This window comes from Phoxinus phoxinus (genome assembly GCF_949152265.1).
Source record: "Phoxinus phoxinus genome assembly, chromosome: 6".
NCBI classification, from domain to species: Eukaryota; Metazoa; Chordata; class Actinopteri; order Cypriniformes; family Leuciscidae; genus Phoxinus; species Phoxinus phoxinus.
The window spans coordinates 23,011,959-23,029,464 of NC_136881.1; the positions used below are offsets into that span (position 1 = coordinate 23,011,959).

Here is a 17,506-nt window from a genome sequence, read left to right on the forward strand (position 1 = left end):
TGTTAGAAATAAAGTTAAATTTATATTTGTTGAGTATGTGTTAAACTTTTTTTCTATAGAGTTGATCTGTTGTTACTAAGAAATAATCAAAAGCCTGCTTATATTTCTAAAAAAGCCTATTTGTAATGGCTTAACAAAATTACTTATTTTTAATGTGTGGTTTTTATTTCTAAACTTTATGGTAACACTTTAATTTAGGGTCCAAATTCTCACTATTAACTAGTTGCTTATTAGCATGCATATTACTAGGACATTGGCTAATTATTAGTACTTATAAATAACATATTAATGCCTTATTCTGCATGATCATATTTTACATCCCTCAATCCTACCCAATTCCTACCCAAAACATAATTAATAGTTAGTTAATAGTCAGAATTGGACCCTAAACTAAAGTTTATCATACCAACTAGACCAACTTCATCATGATTCCCTAATCTGAGTGAGAATATTTTTTTCAATACATATTAGGTAGCACAAAAATTAAACTGGGGCAACTTCCAACTGCCAACTTACTTTTACGTATAAAATATGTCCATACAAGCATTCCCACAATCTCAATTGGTTAACCATATAAACCAAGTATAAGCACATACACATCTCATTTGCGTCCTTTTGAGGTTGAATTTTAAAGCACTTGGTATTGCTGTGCAGATCCAGCTTTCATGTTTAGCATGAACCACTGAATGAATTAATTTCAGCACAAACAAGAGCTTAGCTTGCCTTTCATATATTCAAAGAGGCTTCGTTTGGGCCAGGCAAGAAGCCGAATATCCCAGGAGTCTCATCAGCTTCAGCAAAAAGGAACACCAATTTAATAAAGACTGAAGTTTGTTTGTTTTATGTAGATTTGCTAGAATGTGTATTACAACATTATTGCCTCCAAGGCAATCACATTAAACTTCCTTCTACAGTTTATTATTTTCCTTTTATTTTATTATTTCCCTGAGCATCTAGTTTGTCTTTCAAAAAATTCCAACATGTCATGCCAAACGGCAATTCGTACAAATTTTACCAAATGCCTAATTCGAGTAAAATTCTTTCAAAAATTATAAATCATACATATTTTTCGAGTTAGTATTTTTTTCCGTGAATTTGTATGAATTACCTACACCTGAACCTGCCCCTAAACCTACCCATCACGTGGGTTTAGACAAATCATACAAATTCGTACGAGTGGGGTCGTATGAATTAGACACCTTTTAATCATTCGTACGAATTGGCCGTGAGATAGCGTTGGTCATGCAGTTTATTGACCATTTGATAACATCAGCTGGGATTAAAATTTCCAATAGACCAATTATTCCATTGATGACTGAATTGTCTTGTTCACCTGATACATCTTCATGAAGGATAACTTGTAGGAGATGTGCATCAAAAAAGAAGGAGCACAGATTAAACATTGTCTCCTACAAGACCATTTGATGCTGTTATTATCAGAATATACAATAGAAGGACTCAGTGGGGTCATTTAAGAAAAGCTCATTAAAGATTCTATTTTACAACTAACAAAACAGTGAACAAAAAATACAGACATCACGACTCTGATTTGTATTGTTTAAACAATAGACAAACACAACACATCACAACTCTTAAAATAGACAATAAAAGCTCTATCATTTTGTAGTCAGAAAGCAGCTATTTACCAGTACTCTATTGTTTGATCATGCTACATGCAGTATTTGGTTCCATAACATCAAAGATACAAGAATATGTCTATGGTATTTCCCTACTAACAAATCCCATGCATGATAAGATTTTACACAATAAAAATAAAGCTACATCTTTGCACATCCCATGTACCGCACCTTTTGATTGTATCACAATGCTAAAAGTTGAAGACACAACCATAGAAAGACACACTGACTTTGGCCAGAAAGAACAGACAAATGAGGTATTTTTTCCAAATAAAAATGAACACTGACACACTGAACAAAGCATGTTGACACCATGAAAAAGAACACCACATCTGGTGATCTAAACTCCTAAACAAGCAGTAAATGTCACAAGCACACAGCTCAAACTGGAGACACCTGCAATGCTAATGCTAACACTGTCCTACCGTGCTAACGGTGGTATAACTGAACTTTGTTATGGATGCCCCTGTGACCCCAGTGATCTCATCATCACCTTCCCTCCTCTTCCTCCGGTTGTGGCACGGCCGCTTGCAACACCCAAAGGTGACAATGAGAGCCTTGCGGAAGCGGGTGTTCATGAAGCAGTAGATAATAGGGTTGACACAGGCTGAGGTATAGGACAGCAGCTGAATGAAGGAGATAGGAGCTCCGGAAAGAGTGCGCTGGGCTGACTTTTGGTCAAAAGCCTTCCAGGTGTTGGCTGAGTACAGAGGCATCCAGCATACGAAAAACATGGCAACTATAATGATCAGCATTCGTATCACTCGTTTCTTAGCAATAAGCTTAGCCTCTGAGGTGTTGCTCCGTGGGCGGTCTGTCTTGACGGTTGCTGAGGTGGTCAGAGCAGAAAGTTCTATAGCAGAGGGCTTCTTTGGGACCTGGATGTAACATCCATCGCTCTCATCATGGCCAGGAGACATTACACCATTCAACCCATTCTTTACGCCTGTAAATAAAAAAGTGAAGAAATTAAGAAGGTGTACATTCACTCTATTCCGTTTCTAAAAGAAGATGTACTGTATGGTATTTCTGTTTAACACCCATACTCATGAATGAAAGTAAATGGAGAGACTGGAAGAAATGCAGAAGACATTTCACAATCCTCTGCGTTCAAAGGTTGCTGAACTCTAACTTTTGAATCTGTATAATGAGAAGACCTGTAACTAACAGAGGATCTAAATGCCCCAGATTGACCTCTTGGTTGAATTCAAAGAACACAAACTTTAAAGCTTAAAGGGTTTTGCTGGGCACAATAACATTATGAGGATGGGAAGGTTCATTTATATAAGTATCTTGTAACACTCTGCGTGGACCTGATACAAGGGATTAACAAAGTAGGGAAAATAACAACCTGTATAAATAGCCTGTTTAAATATGTAAAGATCTTGTTCTGCATGTCCCTACTCTGAGTTCTACAAAATATTAACTTCAGTATTCACTCCCGTTTTTTTCCCAGCCTCATTTATTTGATCCCAGCAATGGTACAAATAGTAGCCTACTTTTTGAGGGACACTTCTAATAAAAGGTACCTGTGGAGGTCTTTAACTGCAATGCCCTCAGAAGTACCCCTTTCCACCTCACTGAAGTTGTCTAAAGCTTCTCCCTGAAAGAACTTACTTCCAGCACATCAGTGCACAAATAACCTTAACACACAGGGAGGTACTCAGCATGACCTTAGTGCATTCAGTCCTCGCCATGGGAGATTTGGGTCAAGCAGCCTCTAACACAAAATGGGAAGAGAAGGCAATAGTCTGTTGAGCCTTTGAGAATGCCAAAGAAAGCAAGCCACCTAACTCGTAGCAGTTACATCATGCAAAAACTTTTCTTCTAAAAAAGAAAGGTCTCAAATGATGACATGACAAAAATTTTGACTGGCTGTTTGGCACACATGAATTCAGTAGCCTAAACACTATAGCCAGTAAATGTAAATTATATTTACATTCTGGCTTCACTGGCTCACTACAGGAAATCCAAGTCACAGGTAACATCCAAAGGATAATTTTAAATTGGATTCAAGTGCTAGCAGAAAAACATTTGGTAAATGGAAAATGCCTGGTGGCTAAACAAGTGGAATCTTTTAGAAGTTTTCCAGGTGGTCCATCAAGGTGAACAGGCATGCTTCAGACTACTCAGGGCTTCAAGGGCTTAATGAAAGTATTTTACAAAGAAGAAAAGAAGATTCATACCACTAAAGTCTTTCTTCTGCTCCAGTTCAAACTGAATCCCTCTGTAAAGTTCTCTGGATATGAGACCGTAGGAAATAATCATCACCACACCTGGGATGAAGAATAAAATGAAGAGCAACAAGACGTACCTAACAGAGAGAAAGAAAGCAAAATATCTGTAAATGAAAAGGCAGTGATTCAATACAGATAATACTTTGTTTGTTATTGACTTTTCATTGTTATACTTAAGCAAGACCGTAAGTATAACAATGAAACCAAAGGAATACATTTCAGTAGTAAACAAATGAGAACCCGAGAGATGAGAGGTGATAGCGTACTGTGCTGCATTTTCCAAAAATGTCATAAGCTTAAGGGAATTGTAAAAACCAGAAGATCTGAGGTTCAGTTGAAGTTCTCTTATAATAAGAATACTATATTTAAGAAACCAACCCAGAGAACAGTGCCACAGAGTGGAAGAGTAGAATGCTATGAGAGAGAATAATGGCTGTCTTTTTACTTAAAATTCAATCTGTTTGTCACTTGGTGACAAGAAAAGCTTGATTCTTTGGCTTCTTTTGGAACTATTTTTGTTATTATCTTTCCTGAATATTATCTTAAAACTTAATCTAAGAAAAAAAGTCAAACAAAACAATCAACATACTGAAGCAACAAGTGATACAATAATATTTATACTGAAGTCCTCTGAGGTTATTGTCCACACAGTTGATAATTAAGATGCAAAATTATTTCAGTTACCCACATCATGAGCAGTATGATATATAGTTATTACTGAATATCATATGAACACTGAATACCACAAGTGACCACACAGAATCAAGTATTTCAAAAGTGTCACACAAAATTAACTGTTGTACGAAATTCTGAACGTAATAAATATAGCTTTGATCACCTGTGGCTGTGGTGATATTCAGTACAACAGCATTATAATATTGTTTAAATAACTTTTGCAGTCAATTTGAATTATTTGCAAAGAACAACGAAAGCTTACAGACTCAGTCACATCATATTTAAAATGATGTTGTGTGATGGTCAGCTCTGGCATGTAATAGGACAATGCAATAAGTCAAGTCACCTTCATTTTTACAATATAGATTGCTTTTAACAATATAGATAGTTTACAAATCAGCTTTACAGTGATAATAAGAAATTAAAGAAACAGCTATTATTTTGGCTTTACAGCAGCTTTAGAATAAAGTTATTGTCCAGTTAATGTAAGTTTTTGATTGATTCACTTCCATTGCAAAGATCATTAGTTACTAACTTAGAAGCTGCTTATACAACACCGTTTCAACAGAAAACAGAAAACTTTTTATGTGTTCCGGCCGCTCATTTGCATGACAACAGTGTTTGGGGGCTTGAGAACGCAAACCTTTAAACAGGTTCAGGTTCAATACTTGAATGTCAAAATTTAAATGAAAAAGCTGTATCCAGTAATATGATATAATTTTATAATATTCAATGAAATGACAGAGTGGGGGTGTTCCCTGAAAGCATGCTACCCTGTTCCTCTGATCTTTTTCATCTATCAGACAGCTTTGTGCTTGCAGCTCCTTTCCATGTTGCACTTATCTGATATCAAAGACACTTTTCTCTCCTCTTGTTTCCGGTGTGGCTTTCAAATTCATTATGAGCTCCAGCACAAAGGCAATAAAAGCAATAATAATCTGACCATGAAGTAGATATAAGAGATGAGGGTGTGATATTGGGAAGCACCTTTTTATGCAAAACAAATGTATACTGTGTGATCTCTAATAATACCTGCGTGATGTTTGAAGTTTTTTTCTCATTTAAACAGAGCAAAACACGTTTTTTTGGGGGGGGGGGGGGGGGGGGGGGGGGAGGGTTTTTGCAGATAAGCACAATTCAGAGAATTTAGTTAGAAGTACCTCTGGATCCTCATGATCTTCCCCGACTGCATAGACAAATGTTTCAGATTTATCAACCGCTTCGGGACCGGCTGGGTTTAACAACATGTAGGCTTGTACCTTCTTTGATTTATCTGACAGGTCCATATGTGCCATTCATTTTCAAACTTCTTCCAGTTATCAGAAATGTTGTCATCTAAATCCAATGGATTGACACGACAAAGTCCCTGGGCCATTGTATCCCACCTCTGACACCATAAAAGTTTTTGAAGGACAGAGACACATAGAGCAAGTCTTGACCCCTTTAGTTGAATTAATGAATGAATGAATGAATAAATGAGGCATTTATATAGCGCTTTCATATGGACTACTGTACTGTACATCTACTGTACGCTTTACAATCATTAAAGGGAATCTCTCCTCAACCACCACCAGTGTGCAGCATCCACTTGAATTATGCGACGGCAGCCACAGAACAACAGCGCCAGTGCGCTCACCACACACTAGCTATAGGTGGAGAGGAGAGAGAGTGATAGAGCCAATTCAACCCCACTTAAAAAAAGTATAATTTATTGTATTTGAAATATATTCCCATCAATACATCAATACATTCCAACACCTCAGGACAAACAAGCACTGCGTCAGTTCTTGGCTATGACAAATTACTTGTCAAAATTAATTCCTTCAGTGACATCACTGGTTCTTTGAGACTGTTGCTTTTTAGGATTCGGAGTGGTACTGGCATTAGCCTCATGACGAAGCTTTTGGCAAATCAGTTCTGCAGTATTTTGATATGTCCATACCTGTGGTTCTCTTGGATATTGCCTCTTAACATGCCCTTGGTGACGTATGCTTACAGCGAGGGCGGCCTGTAGCATTCGCATCACTTTATCTACGGCCATCCTGTCACTATAGAAACTGATCATCAGCCCTTAATAACCACATTAAAAAAGCCACTCCATATATGCCTCACCCCACTTACAGGGTATGATGATGGAACTGCATCATTACCACTTAGGTGTGATCTTCAAACATGGAAAGGAATTGTTCGTCGCTGATGCATTGTCCCAAGACCACCTTTCCACATCTTTCCACAACTCACTGATGATCTGCTGTAAATCATGATCATCCAAGTACTGTCTTCCCGTCGAATGGATGAATTCAGGGCTGCCGTGCAAAAAGATGTCACATGCCAACAGCTTTCTGATATTATTAGGAATGGTTGGCCAGCCACCTCAAAAGAACATCCGTATACCTTGCGTCCCTTCTTTTCAACGAGAGATGAGCTGACAATTCAGGACGACTTGCTACTTTGTAAAGAAAATATTTATGATCCCACCCACAATGAAAGAAGTTTTATGTTGGACAGCTACATCAGGGCCATCCTGGCATCACAGAGACCAAGCGGATGGCTAAGGAAAGTATGTACTGGCCATCAATGTATACTGATATCGTCAATGAAGTCACTTGTTGCGGACCCTGCAATGCTCTCAAATTGCATTAGATGAAAGAACTACTGCAGCATGAAATTCTGGATCTTCCCTGGTCTTTCACGGTTGCTGACCTGTTTGATTGGCACACACGGGACTTTTAGCATATTCGCAGCAGTTTGTTCCCGCGACCATACTGACATCCGTGCTGCTCTTCTCCATGTTCATAATCTACCCGAGATGGCGTACCATGCCCTGCACAAAAGCTTTTTTCCAGGCAAACCAGGACTTTCCTCCCACTGACCAAGGCCATGCTTCAGCATGTTGTCCACACTAATTTGAAAAAAACTATCACAAAGCAAAGAATGAGGGGTAAAGGCTATTATGATAGAAATGCTCATCAGCTTGTGGTTTTCAATACCCCTGCTCATTAACCAAATAGCTACGCCTTCACATCACAGGGTGGCAAGTGCATAAGGAACAGACGGCATCTCCTTCATGTCTTAGAACCCCCTCCAGCTGACTTGGAGGGGGATTTCAATGTAGTGACTCTGGGGCACTCACAAAACCATCCAGTACTGAAGGATGCATGCAGCAACCACAGTCCCCTAAAGTGGATTGTTACACTGACAAACATTCAGTGGTGACTCGTTCTGGAAGAATCCCATCGCTCACGTCCCATCGCTCCACTGTCTCACCCTTGGCTCTTACCTCCCTCAGCTCCACCGTGGTCCTTCAGTTCACCAGTTCCACCAGGCTCCCTCGTCCCCCCGGATTCGCTTTGGTCCCTTTGTAGATTTCCCCTCGCCTCTGGACTTCTCTCCTCTGGCTTCGCCTCGTCCCTTCGTTCCCCCGGCTCCCTTGGACTCCTCTCTCCCTTCTGCTTATCCTTTGTCCTCAGTCCCTCTGTCTCCACCGCGCCCTTCAGTACCCCCATCTACACTTCGGTCGCCTGAGCCTGTGGATTCCCCTTGTCACTCTGAACCCTCTGCTCCACCGTGTCCTAGCAAACTTTCGTCTTCTCCCTGTCATACCCTGCCATCGGTTCTGCCTCTGTCTGTCATCGCCACCAAACCCCTTGCACTTCTGCCTCCGTGGCTCCTCCCTCCATCGGCTCCACCATGGCTCGTCAGTCCGTCTAGTCCTCCTTCTGCCTGGTACCTGCCTGTCTTCAGCCCTGTGCCTAGCCCTGTTTCCAGCCCGTCGCCTGCTCCTCTTCCTCCTCCCAAACCTCCTCCTTCATCTCCTTCTTTACGGTGCGAGGTCGCGCCTCCCGGGAGGGGGGAGTACTGTCACAGTCACCACCTAAGCTCCTCCTCTTCACTCCAAGTCCCATCATCCTTCCTGGCCCTCACCTGCAGGCACTCTTCAATCACTGATCACCTTCACCTGTCTCCCATCATCAGGTCCATAAAGTGTCTCTTTCCCCTCACTTCTGGGTCTGATCTCATCCTTACCAGACGTACAGACACTTGAACCTGAACCTGAACCTGAACCTCCGTCTACCTTCATCAGTCTTCAACCTGCCATATCCAGTGATTCAGCCATTATCTTCTACCTGCCATAACCTGATCCATCTGAACCACCAGCTAAGTTCCATATCCTGTCCTGAACCTTCTTCATCACCCTCCAGACTCATCTATTGGTTATCTCCGTACCTCTGTATAATAAACCCCTTTGTTCACTACATACCTGTCTGCCTCTCTCTCTCGGCTACTCAGTAGACCTGAACCTCTATGTCTCTGTAGAACAGTCCCTTGCGTGACAATTTAGGATTATCTAGAAAGTTGCTATTACGGTTACAGCTGGTGCAAAATGCAACAGCCAGACTGTTGACAGGCACTGGGAAATGGTCTAGGATTTCACCGGTTCTGGCATATTTGCACTGGCTTCCTGTTGAATTTAGAGTCCAATATAAAGTTTTGACCATGGTTTTTAAAGGTTTGCATGGTCTTGCTCCAGAGTATATAGCACGTCTGATACAGATACAGCATCATTATTCCGCACAACCCCTAAGATCATTCCAGAGTTTGCTCCTACATGTTCCCAAATCATGGTTGAAAATCAATGGAGATTGTGCATTTTCTGTGGCAGCCCCGCGTCTTTGGAATAGTCTTCCTCTGCATATCAGATCCTGTGACTCATTAGAATGTTTTAAATCTATGTTGAAAACACACCTCTACGCTGTGGCATACAGTTGCCCCTAGGTTACAGGATACTGATCAGGGTTGTATATTGACCCAGTGTTTTGTGTTGAGTACTGTTTGTTGAGTGTTTTTAGACATCCACAGCACTTTGGCCAACTTGTGTTGCTTTTATGTGCTTAAAGGTGCTGTATGGAGTTTTCAGCGGCATCTAGCGGTGATGTTTCAGTATTTATCAATACGTTTACAAGCGAGTACTCGTGCGCGTTCTTTCTTTTGTTTTTTATTATTATGTGGAGTTTGTGTTGGAGTCTGTGTTGAGCTAGTCGTTTCCTAGTATTAGCAGACTCCATGTCATAAAGTTGCAGTGTCGTCGCTGTTGAGTGCAAAGTCAGTAGACGAGGCGAGAGGCGAGACGCTTGGGAGTGAGCATTCAGGTCTCAGTCACGTCACTGGATTTCGCGGCAAATCCGACCCGGAGCATCACATAGAAGTAGGAATACTTGCTTTCAGAGGTAATAGCAAAGCCGCCAAGTGGATAATTTTATTGTGAGATTGCAACCCCTTCAAACACATGTAATAAAAAATGTTTTATTCATTTTAGTAGAAAAACTCCCTACAGCACCTTTAACAAATAAATGTAAAAAAAAAAAAAAAAAAAAAAAAAAAAACTCTTGGCCGATGATGTACCTGATATGGATAACTGAACAGAGAGGCATGATGGATACTATACAAGGCTTGGGCCTTAGTTTCACAATTAATGAGCAAGATTTAATTGCTCTTGTGATGCAGTTGGGTCTTGCTGCATTTAGAGTTGATTCCTGACAGCAGGTCCCCTGTTCACAGACCAGCTTAAATCAGCATGTATTTCCATGCTGTTCCAGGCTCTGGTTTATGCGGGTTTGTGCTATTTTGATCCTGCCGTTTGTCCTAGCTATACAGCATGGTTGTGTTTGTCTTAGTTTTATTAATTGCCTCAGCAGGGACTGCTTGTTTAGACATTTTTTTCTTACAAATTCTGTTTAGAATTGCACACATGCTGATCCATACCATTACTATGAACGATGCTGTTCAATTTCACTCTGGTACATGTTGTTAAGTTGTGTCTTTCATGTGTATATTGTGTTTGTTGTTATATTGTTTGGTTTGCCATGTTTTGTTTAGCTGTATTCATGAGTTTTGTAGAACTTTGAGCACTGGAATGATGTTAGATAATACTAGTGTTGGTAACACTTTAGAATATTGTTCCATCATTAATGAATAACTACACAGGAAAAAATCAGTAATGCAATATTAACACTCTAGTAACTACTATTAACTAACAAGAAACTCTGATTAATTAGCAAGTAATACTGACCTTCACAGACCACATCACAAAGACAGCTCGATCATGCAGGTTTGCACTGCACAACATCAGGAAGATCAGGCCTTTCCTAACTAAGCATGCAACACAACTTCTCGCCCAGGCCTTGGTTATCTCTAGGCTTGATTACTGCAATGCTCTTCTGGCTGGTCTTCCATCATGAGCAACTAAACCTCTACAAATGATCCAGAATGCTGCAGCCCGTCTTGTCTTCAACGAGCCCAAAAGGGCCCACGTCACTCCTCTGTTCATCTCTCTGCACTGGCTACCACTCACTGCTCGCATCAAGTTCAAGGCATTGACGCTTGCTTACAGATCGACCACAGGCTCAGCTCCCTCCTACTTTCACTCGCTCCTACGAGTATCCCTACCAGAAGCTTGCGATCGGTCAATGAGCGACGACTCGTGGTACCATCACAGAGAGCCACAAAATCACTCTCCAGAACATTCTCATTCATGGTTCCTTGCTGGTGGAATGATCTCCCTACCCTCGTCCGGAATGCAGATTCCCTAACTACATTCAAAAGACAACTGAAAACTCATCTTTTCCGTGAGCACTTGACATAAAAAAAAAAAACCTCTTCCTTTAATCCTCCCTTGTTTGGCTTATGCTACTCTGAGCAATGCCTGAACTTTGTATTTTGAGCACTTCTTGCGTTATTTTTGTCTCTACATTGTTAATATATTAATATGCTATATACAAATAGTGAATTGTTCATTCATTGTCACTGTAATTAAGCCAATTATATTGTTTAATTAGTTCATATGAGTTAGATAATTTTTTTATGCTTTGTTAACAATTTATTAACCGTAAATATTTCTCGATTTAGATTAGGTCAAAGATAATGGGAAAATGTAATTAATTGAGTCTTTTAAACCAACCTTTATTAGGGGGCTTTCACACTGGGCTCGTTTGCTGCAGTCCGAGCCTGAGCGCGATTGTTCCCGGCGCCCCCCACAGCGCATAATAGGAACAGAACACGAATCAATATTGTAATGTTTGCTCACTGGCTAAACTATATTTTACATATAATAACTGGAACAGACACGGACCTTCCAAACTGTGCGCTTTTTATTATTTTTCTACCAAGTCCGTGTTGCTGTCACATTCATGCGAACCGCGGCACGGTTCGGGAGCAACCGAACTCAGACCACCTCCTTCAGGTAGTCTCGGGTTCAGTAACCCAATGCGCACCCGGGTCCACATGACAGTATTCACATTAGCGAATTTTCATGCGAACCATGCCCCGTTCCGAACTAAACTGCCAATGTGAAAGCCCCCTTAGACATTTATTTAATTAGTATTAACTATTATTCCATATCTCTGTGATATATCTTTGTGATGGGTAGGTTTAGAGGTACAGTTAGTGTAGGGGGATAGAATATATAGTTTGTACAGTAAAAAGTCCCCGTAAGTGAAAGCTTTAGCATAGGTTCTGCTGTGAAGACTCAATTGTTACGTCACTTATTACCTTCTCATCTATCCAATCGTGTTATAATACTTGTAGTATAAAATATCGGTCCTTACACATGTCTGAGTTCGCAGATGCTGATGCTTTCATTCACCTCCATCCTCACCACCACCACCAGGATTGTGCCTTCCCCTACATCCTCCCCACCACCACCAAGATGGTCCCTTCCCATACCTCCCGGGGGGTCGGCTGCGCCCCTGCCTTCGTCTTCAGGCAGGAAATGCAGATTCCGTTCCCTCGGATTGCGAGCTATAGACGGAGCCTACGCCAAATAACTTTATATCATAATATTTGCTTGCTGGGCTGTTAAGAAATGTATACTTGTATAAATGTATACAATGTAAAAGCGTTCACATTGAGATTACATGAAAGTTTTAAGTTAATTGTATGAACTTGTGTACTCAAACATTTCAAGTTAAGAACAATTAAAATGTATGAGTACAAAATAAAAATCTGCTAGGTCTACTTACTTAAACTTTGAATTTCATAACTTAAAAAATTTGAGGCAATTGATTGCCTGAAATGTTTTGAGTTCTGCCAACTTATTCAGGTTTACAGTGTATGAAACGGTCTGACCGTTGAAACTGGCTCTTATTTTCATACAATTAGCCTTTGTTGTCATCTGTTGGTGAGTGAAAACACTTGCTGTTGATGTGATTGTCTTTAGTGGTTCTGGGGAGATTTGACAGGTGAAATGGGCTGGTATTTTCATACAATTTGCCATTAGCTACTGCCACCTTCTAGTGAGTGAGTGCTGTGTGAGTTGCTTTTGAAGTAGGCCTAATTGCATGGGAGAAAAGGTGGTTTCACTTTATTTGGATGGTCCCTTTAACACATTATGTTGTCTATAAGGGCGTTTTCACACCTGAAAGTCCACACCAAGGTCCGAACCAAAGTTCATGTTTTGATACATTTTATACATTCGGTAAGTTTTGGTTTGGTTTCACACTGCAACTATGCGAGCGCACTAAAGAACTTTACATGACATGCTTGCGTCCTGTCGTCATCATCTATGTGGGCGGCATCTCGACATTGATTGGTTTGTAAACGGACGTGCTTCTGACGTCAGCGTGTTGTCAAATCGGCGGGTAACTTTGACAACAATGAATGAAAAGACGCATATCGTTGAAACTATATTGTTATTATTATGGTATTACTACCCGCAGCACCAACTATACGCGATGCTAGTTCAAAATCGCCAAATGAACGTCCTCGTTGTGCGAACATTTTATCGCCACCGGCAGGAAAGCAGGAGAAGACTGCAAGCGGTTTTCCAGTTGACTTCTTCTTACTGTATTATGTCATCAGACCATATTTCAAATAAAAACCTTGTCTCCTCCTCTCCCCATGTGCTACCACGGCTCATTTTTCCTGCTATCTTTGTCTTCTTCGGCTACGCGGGAACCACCAGAACTTCCTGTAAATGGTCTGAAAGTCCGAACCTTACAGAAAATACTTTCACACTATAACGAACCAAACATTTGTTCAGTTTGGTCCGGACCGTGGTCCGGGGGAGGTTTCACACCTGTAATTTTGGTTCGAATCAAACTGAAAAGTACGAAAATCCAGACCAAACAAGGTAGGTGTGAAAGGGCCCTAAGTAACATTGCCCCTTCATGTCTACTAACTATCATTAGAGTGTTAGTAGAGCATTAGTAGATTGTTAAGGTTAGAATAAGTTGACATGTAGTTGCAAAGTTACTTATAGTCAGTAGAGTGTCTGTTGGAGGAGCATCACAATAAAGAGTTTGCAGATATTAAGCAGACAGTCTACTAATACTCTAATGAGAGTTAGTTGACATGTATTTGCACAGTTACTTATAGTTAACAGAATGTTCCAAAGGGACCATCAAAATAAAGTGTTACCGAGAAAAGGTAAACATTTTGTAAACTGGTGTTAAAGTTTAAAAAGATTGGTATATTCATACAGTTAGCCTTTTTTGCCACCTGGTTCACATAAATGATAGGCTGTTACTGTTTTACACTAGCCTGGTTCTACCAGACTCTCGTACATTTCATTTGTACAGAGAGTCTGGCCTCTCTCCATTGACAAGCGTTAACTTCCTTGAAGGCAGGTACTCTGTTGAAGTTTAAAACTACTGGATCTGCCCAGAGCCACTCTGGATCTGCCATAACCAATCGCTAACGTTTGGTCGCGACTCAAACTAGCGCACAACCTCAACGTCATTGTTCTCAGCCACTCCCTCTGTTCGCTGATTGGACCGTTAAAAAAAATGACTGGAGAAAACCCAAGAATATACCACAATCCCAGACGTAGTACTGAAGGAAAATTAAAATTGAGCGGAAGTAGGCCTAGGAGGGCGGAGCCAGGCTAGTTTTACACAATGCTATGTTTCAAAACGATGCATCTTAAAATTGAGGTATTAAAATTGACAACTGGTCCCTGGAATTTTTTTTATGAATATGCTGGTCCTTGGCACAAAAAAAAGGTTGGGAACCTCTGATGTAGATGAACTGTTGCGCTTGTGACAGGGGTTATGTTTAACTAAACATGTGCGCGCGCACTCTTTCTCTTCTGAGCCAGGCGAAAGTATAAACTAGCTTCACCGTTTTCAAACTAACCGCTGTCTTGCTCACTCTCCCTCGCACATAATAATGAAAATAAATCGACACTATGGTAAAAGGTCGGAAGACCAAAGTTTCATATGGAGCATTCAGAGATTTTTTTTTCCTGAATTACCGCTGGGTGTGAATTGTGCTAAAATACGTTGCCTTATCTTCTCTGAAAAGCGTTCCGCACATTCAGCTTTAAACCACACTTTAAATAAACGAAAAAACCTATCCAGTGATGAAATGTTTTTTGCATTGACACAAATCTTGTGGGATGTCCTAACTGCAGGGATAATCACACAACGCGTAGGCCTACACGTCCGATAATGACATGTCCAATTCGCAAACTAATGACTCCTTTTAACCGATTCATTTTAATGAATGGTTATAACAACTGATCTTTCCAACACTAAACTCATGAGACGTCTGAATCGTTGTATAGCTAAAGCATATGACTACTTTTTCCACACAGTGATATCAGTAATCAATTAGATAATCGTTAAAGAATCGGATCGATAAGCAGAATCGTCAGTGGCATTGATATTGATAAAATCTTATCAATTCCCATCCCTAAATATGAATAATACATCATCTATAATTAATTTTAAAGTGAAGGTAATTGTAACTCACTAGTAATGACTCAAGTATTACCAAATACTTCAGAAGGAATCACTAATTATTTGGATGAGTATTCTAAAGTGAAAAGTATGATAACTAATGACTGAAGATATTGTAGAGTTTTATTTTATTTTATTTTTTTATTAATGGTAATATTAGTTTTTGTTGTTGTAGCAGTAGTAACTGTAAAGTTTTTGAGACCTGGCTGATTTTGTGATGAAATATTTAGCCCCAATGAGTGGAAAAGGCATGTCCAATCCTTGTAGACCTATAGTCTATTGAAATCATGTCAGAAAGATTGAACACAAATTATGAACCACCACAAAGTCATAATTATGACTGGGATTTTCTTTGAGCCTTTGAACTTTGAGTTTCTGAGTTGGGGTTGCGTCTGTGTTGACGATAAATTTGTAGAAATTAATGATTTTTTTTTTAAATATGTATGTACAATAAAACCAACTAATTAGCTTTTTTTTATATATTTGTCAAAAGTGGTATTCATTTTAATAAGAAAAAACAATATACTATAATTCTTAAATTATTTTCACATGAAACCTTATTAATGTGACGCCCTGAGTGTAAGTGTGTATAAAACGTAACCTTTAAGCCTTCATGTTATTGCATAATAGTTAAGATAAAAGTAATGGTGTCAAAAGACTAACCAAGTCTGTTCCACTTGACTGTTGGGCCAGTCAAGCCTGCACATGTGAGCCGTGATGTTGTTCGGCTTGTTGATTGGCATCAGTATACTGAACACAGGATAGGGCACCATAATACCCACAGATAGTACCCATGTGGCAGCGATGACCTTGTAGGCATGAGAACGGGTCTGCCATGCCCTTGACTTCAGCGGGTTGCAAATGGCACTGTATCTTTCAATAGCAATGGCCACTAGACTGAAGGTGGAAATGCTGACGGACATTCCTGTGTAGACAAGAGAAGGATATAAATTAATATGTAATCATATATAATGCAATGCTCATAAACTCAAATATTTGTGTATTTTATAATATATAACATAATCTATATACTAATCTTAAAGCTAAAAAAGGATACACTTTGAATACTGTTCATTTACAGAAAAGTAATTGCTGGATGAAAGGTACAGTATTAGGTACAGAACCTTCGTCAGTTCTCAACCTACCAGTCTGTATTCCAACATGTATTTACCATAAATGTTTTGGGGGTTGTGTATTTTATGATTATGTTGCTGTGCATCAGAGTTTTTTCTTACAAGCATTCCTGCTTAGGGCACCTACCCCTCCTTATTTCATCATATTCAAACACTAAGGCTTGTGGAACCTCTTGGATTGAGAGCTGCAGCTAATGGGGTTTGCATACATGAATATGTATATTATCCAGCGTTTGCTACGTTTTGCTTTGGCACACTTTACAAATAATTTTAATGTATGCCCCCATTTTAAAAAACAAATCTCAGATTCACCCCAAAATTGATTGTGAACTTCCTTTGATTAATTACTTTTCACTGAACAAGTATGTTTTTTTATGCCATGTTTTTCTGTGCTTATTTCATTATGTTGCACGGTTTAATGCTAATGAGAAACCAGGGCTGCTGCTGCAGAACCTCTGTTGATTATCCAACAACTAGGGCAGATGGATTTCTAACTGATTGAGATTACCCAAGTGAATTGTTTAAAAACTTACGTCCATGGTAAAAATAAATAAATAAATAAACAAGATAATGCAATAGAATAATCTTGCATCAAGTAGAAAGGCATCAACCTAATGTTCGTCTTTCTGCTTATTCCGAGGTTTACTGTAATCAGCTGGATTCAGACCAGAAGGAGGACCTGCACCCTAGACACGACCACAACGCATTCCTGAAGTATCAGCAGAGATTGTGTCCACTAGACTCTCATCGAAGGCCTCATCAACACGACAGCCATCAGCACTGATCCTCAACAAACCCGTCTCCATCCCGGTGTGATGACTCTGATCTTCAACCAGATGGAACTGGATAATATTCTGGTTGTTCCAATTCAATCTGACTTCTGACCTATAATGCTTTTTGAATCATAATCATACACTGTTCATTCGTTGGCCAGAGGAGAACTGGCCCCCTGACTGTGCCTGGTTTCTCCCAAGGTTTTTTTCTCCATTCTGCCTCCTGATGGAGTTTTGGTTCCTTGCCACTGTCGCCTTTTTTGCCTTTTTTCACCTTTGTTGTCATTGGCTTTTGGCTTGCTTAGTTGGGGACAT

General features: G+C 39.9%; 1 protein-coding gene across 1 annotated transcript in view; it reads right to left on the bottom strand.

The window, feature by feature from the left end:
• Window positions 1-962: 962 nt before the first annotated feature.
• The window catches only part of cckbra (cholecystokinin B receptor a), a 48,111-nt gene continuing 31,567 nt past the window's right edge, over window positions 963-17,506 (bottom strand). The window contains exons 3-5 of the mRNA XM_079615224.1: window positions 15,949-16,210; window positions 3,824-3,951; window positions 963-2,583 (exon numbers count right to left, since the gene is read on the bottom strand). Coding sequence (XP_079471350.1) covers window positions 2,048-2,583; window positions 3,824-3,951; window positions 15,949-16,210 — 926 coding nt within the window. The 3' untranslated portion in view covers window positions 963-2,047. The remainder of the gene's footprint in view (window positions 2,584-3,823; window positions 3,952-15,948; window positions 16,211-17,506) is intronic.